Source organism: Triticum aestivum, chromosome 1A, assembly GCF_018294505.1.
Source record: "Triticum aestivum cultivar Chinese Spring chromosome 1A, IWGSC CS RefSeq v2.1, whole genome shotgun sequence".
NCBI classification, from domain to species: Eukaryota; Viridiplantae; Streptophyta; class Magnoliopsida; order Poales; family Poaceae; genus Triticum; species Triticum aestivum.
In genome coordinates this window covers 589,277,265-589,281,682 of record NC_057794.1, presented here as the reverse complement: position 1 = coordinate 589,281,682, position 4,418 = coordinate 589,277,265, and the positions used below count along the sequence as shown (strand labels likewise).

Here is a 4,418-nt window from a genome sequence, read left to right as displayed (position 1 = left end):
GACATTTTTTACAAATAGAAGTTGCCATCCGAAAAGAAGAAGAAAACAAACGTATGTTACTTTCACTATGGGTAGCCTCGTCCTCCTCCTCCTCCAAGAAAGAAAGCTAGGGTTTCTGCCTCTCGCCGGCGCCGCTGCAGGTCCGCCTGGTCTCCTGTGGCCCTAGGGCCATGGGGGCGCGGTGGATCCTGCCAAGGGCCGGCGGGATGGCTCCGTTTTCAGTCGTTTTTTCCTGTCTTGTTAAGGTTTGTGTCCTGCTCAGGAAGGCGAGGCGGCGGCGGCTCCCTGAAGATGGAATAAAGGTCTCCCCGCCTAGCCCCCGTTCCGGCGGTGCATCTAGCATCGTTTGTGGGCGTGTGGAGATGTGTCTCCGGGGGATCTATCTTTGGTGGATTTGCTCGGATCTCGTCGTTGTTGGTCTACGTTCGTGTGTCTTCGGGTTGAATCCTTCCAACCTACGTTATTCTTCATCGGCGGCGGTTGCTGTTCTGGTGCGCTGGTCCTATGGGGCCTTATCACGATGACTTCCCGCTGTCTACTACAACAAGTTGTGCCCTACTCCAGCGATGGAGGGGTGATGACGGCGGCGCGCCTTCGGCTCGCTTCAGTGCTTGTAATCGTCGCTAGGTGGTCTACGGATCTGGATGTAATTTTTATTTCTGGTGTTCGTTGTACTGCCATGATTGAAGATGAATAGATTGAAAGTTTTTCAAAAAAAAAAAACTCAAAGATGAATAAATAATTTTTTATTTTGAGCGAAGAAGGCACATCCTTTGTCGAGAAGAGAAGAAGCATGAAGTGGTGGGCTTTAAAGTGGATGATGGGCCGGTGGGCGATAAAAAGAATGAATAGCTCGTCCGCTTCAGTGTGGTGAGCGTTGGTGGCGGCGGCGCAGGGAAAGGGAAAGGGAGCAAGGAAGAAGGGAAGGGCGACGAACCCTAGCTCTGGTCAGTTTTCTGGTCCTCTAGCTAGATCCACAGGCAAGATGCGTCTGCTTGGTGCAGATGCAGGCCAACTCACTCTGACACCGCTCCGAATCTCCCCTCCCTCTTTTGCAGGCAGGTGAAGCTGATGGCTGCTGTGCTCCGATCCGCGGCGAGGCGGTTGGCCGGCGAGCTGCCGGCGGCTGAGATGGGGCTCCACCGCCTCCCTCTGCACTCCCAGTCCCAGGTAGGGCTCCAAAATCCCCATCCCCTGCTGTGACTGTGAAATGGACGGCTGATTTCTGTTGGATTGGTCGCTTGCACTGGTCAATCAGCTCACCCTTTTGCCCAATGGAAGCTCGGTTCTGAGTCCTCTTGTGCTGCAGGCCAATGTTTGGAGCGCCTCATCTGCTCCTGGCTCTGCCCCCTCTTCTCTGACCAAGGCAAGTCAGACACTTGAATTGTCTGGATTATCTTGAGCATCTTGTTAAACATGCACCACTAAAGTAGTGATCTTTCTTCTTATTGTTGGACACTAGTAGTAGTAGTTAAACGCCACTGATCTTCGTTTTGTTTTATTTGTGGTCTTGATGCTGCCTGCTTATCTTAGATGTAGCAGTAATATCTTGAACATCTTGTTACATGTAGCATTCAAGTAATCATCTTTTGTTCTTATTACTCTTGACGAAACAGACCAAGGCGGTGATCAAGAGCACCCTTCTACCACAACTCATCCCGCGCCGCACGATGTCCTCCTCCTCCGGTCGCGCCGCCTCTCAACCAGCCGACAAGGTAACTAACATGATGCCCATGCTCAACTGTACAATGTAGTTTTGGTGCTGGCTAGCTGTGTTTGGCTTGACTGCATGCATTTTCAAAACTTGATACGGTTGCCTGTTGCTACGCGAGCCAGTGCCCAGGTTTTGTGCTTCCTGCTCATCCAGCAGAGTGCTACAACATGTAAACCACTACTAACATGCTTGATCCGAGGATCGTAGACCCCGCCGAACCTCTTTCATCTTATCTTCATTGGATTTTGTGAGAAACCGTGCTGAACATCCTGTTAGATGTACTGTAGCAGTTAAACACTGGCCTTTGCTTTGGTTGTTGACAAACCAGACTAAGGCGGTGATGAAAGCGCCTTCTGTTTTAATTGTGGTTTTGATGTTGGCTGGTTATGTTATACTATTCGTGTTCAATGTGTGTTATATAGCGGCGTGGTCACATGGACGGATTGGCATGCTTGCCCTGTTGTTATGCTAGCCTAGGGCCCGTCTTTTGTTCTTGCTGCTCATCTACAAGAATGCCGTATCATGTAAATCACTAAGTTGCTGAACTGATTTTGATGCTCATCAACCAGCCGACAAGGTATATGCAAACACAGACCCCGATGCCAATGCTGAACTGTATGTTATGGTTTTGATGCTGGTTGGTCATGTTATTTTTGTGTTCAAAGCTTCTTATATAGTGGCATGGATTCATGGCTATGGTTTGCGCTTGCTGCTCATCTAACATGCTTGATTTGGGGATCGTAGACCCCGTCGAATTTTTGACAAAACCTGCTGAACTGTGTTGGATTCCATTAATATGTCCTTTATTTTGTTCTACAGTTTTGCTTTTACCTGAGGGGCGCGAGGATGACAGCTATGCAAGAACCAGGCTCAAAAGTACTTAGCACGATAATTCTCGTGAGAAGTGAAGAAGAATGTTTGAATGATTTCTGGTGAGGCTGTAACCTCCAAGCTGGATTATTTTGGGATGTTTTCCGTTGTTTTATTATTTTTCATTATTTCACATGTTTTTTGTTTTCTGTAGGTATTTCATGAGTGTGGTAAAGAAGAATGAGGTTCAGCGTGCAAAGGAGGTACTTATTTGTTTCTTCCCCACCCTTCCGCGCTTGAATACTTGTAGTAGTTCTGCAGTGTGCCAAATATTTCTGTTACTTGTTTTTACTTGCTGTAATCTGTGTGCACTGTGCACGGCAGATGGAATACATAAATATGAAGTCCAGATACGATGAGGAATGGGAAAAGGTACAAAATCTGCCATGGGTCCAGAAGTTGGAGAACCTCCAAGATCACCTTTCAAACAAGGCTTGGGTTTTAATTCCTGGTGGCTTACTGCTTGCCGGCCTGGGGGAGTCCTCAGACTGGAAGCTGCCAAGAGGCCAACACGCACCACCCCCTGGACCTGGAGAGGAGAAGACCCCTTTCGAGAAGAATCCTGTAGAGGATATGTTCTAAGCCTTGAAACGGTGGGGGTCATGACAAGCCTAGTAGGGCTAAGAAACTTGCAAAGTTTAATTGGTTTCGTAAGATTTGATTCTTAGTTTCTTTGCTGTGACAAGGAGGGTGCCTAGCTATATCTCGGCTGTTGCTGAAATTAACGAAACTTTGAGCCACTTATGTGTTGACCTTTTAATGTACTCCATGCCCACCCTAACTTTGAGTTCACCCTAACGAGGTTATAACGGTATCTGAACAATCGGACGGACAATATCTCTATGTGCTGGAGCTACCCACCCATTCCTAGCTTGTTCCAATGTCAGATGATACCAGTTACCAACCGGTGCTGATCCATGAATGAAGAAACCAAGCAATTAAGTGAAACAGAAACAAAATGTGGATCGGAACCGAAAAACAAAAAAGGGAAACGTGCATTTGACTTTCCCAAATGATTTTTTTTTCATCGTCCTGAATATGACTGATAGTCACCACTACTGGTGTCCATCTCAACTGTATATTACTTACTTATAAAAGAGGCGAGTTTTTCCATGTTAATAAATCGAGCTTTACGAAAAACGACTAGTAGCGGTTTTTCTGCAAACGAGTTTAACGAATGGCCAAATGGGTCTCCATCAAGCTATGACCACCAACTCGCTTCCCCATCCCCCGCCGCCGGCAACTTTCTGGGCACCGCTGCAGCTCGCCTCGCTCCACCGCGCCCGCCCTTGCGTGCCACCCACATCCACACCCAAAGGTACGGCCGGTCGGTCGCCTCCTTCCCGCAGGGGCACGCGGAGCCATGATTTGGCAATAGGGAAGGCGGAAAAGACAATGAACATTTTTTATATAATGATCATACAAAGAGGAGTCCAAGATAGTATGTTTTCTTCAATTAGAAAAATTGTAGGCTTTTCATTAGTTTGAATGTGGCTCTTAATTATGCTTAAAACACATAGAACAAAGTTGATAATCCTATATGGTGCGCTTTCGCTTCTTGCTAATTGTGTAAATTTTACTCGTGCCAGAATACTTGATTGATAATTTGTATATCAACTAATTTCACACTTAATCTATCATGTATACAAACTAGTATGTCGATTTCTAATCTTCCTGAACTACAAACCCAGATGATAGAATCAGTGCATGTCTAATTTACAGTAGCTATATTTGAGAATAAAACGGGAAATTGCTATCCCTAATTAATTGCATCTGAAGCAAAAAAAGGAAAATGGTCTTGTAGACCTAGATGCAGACCTGTTCATCTGTATTT

At 46.4% G+C, this 4,418-nt stretch overlaps 1 protein-coding gene across 2 annotated transcripts; it reads left to right on the top strand.

Moving 5' to 3' along the window:
* The first annotated feature begins 647 nt into the window (after positions 1 to 647).
* Positions 648 to 3,398, top strand: LOC123182975 (uncharacterized). 2 transcript variants are annotated; one of them, XM_044595705.1, is made up of 7 exons: positions 648 to 947; positions 1,063 to 1,170; positions 1,310 to 1,366; positions 1,617 to 1,715; positions 2,534 to 2,646; positions 2,739 to 2,787; positions 2,909 to 3,398. In XM_044595705.1, the coding sequence occupies exons 2-7, from the start codon at positions 1,072 to 1,074 to the stop codon at positions 3,164 to 3,166; spliced, it is 675 nt and encodes a 224-aa protein (XP_044451640.1). In that variant the 5' UTR covers positions 648 to 947; positions 1,063 to 1,071; the 3' UTR covers positions 3,167 to 3,398. The 2 variants fall into 2 exon arrangements, with proteins under 2 accessions (XP_044451640.1, XP_044451632.1); XM_044595697.1 differs by having other exon boundaries at positions 662 to 947; positions 1,059 to 1,170.
* The last annotated feature ends 1,020 nt before the right edge of the window (positions 3,399 to 4,418 follow it).

Coding starts and splice junctions, on each gene's coding strand:
- LOC123182975 (XM_044595705.1), top strand. CDS start 1,072: ATGGCTGCTGTGCTCCGATCCGCGGCGAGGCGGTTGGCCGGCGAGCTG. Junction 1,367..1,616: donor CCCCCTCTTCTCTGACCAAG/GCAAGTCAGACA, acceptor TTGACGAAACAG/ACCAAGGCGGTGATCAAGAG. Junction 2,788..2,908: donor AGGTTCAGCGTGCAAAGGAG/GTACTTATTTGT, acceptor TGTGCACGGCAG/ATGGAATACATAAATATGAA.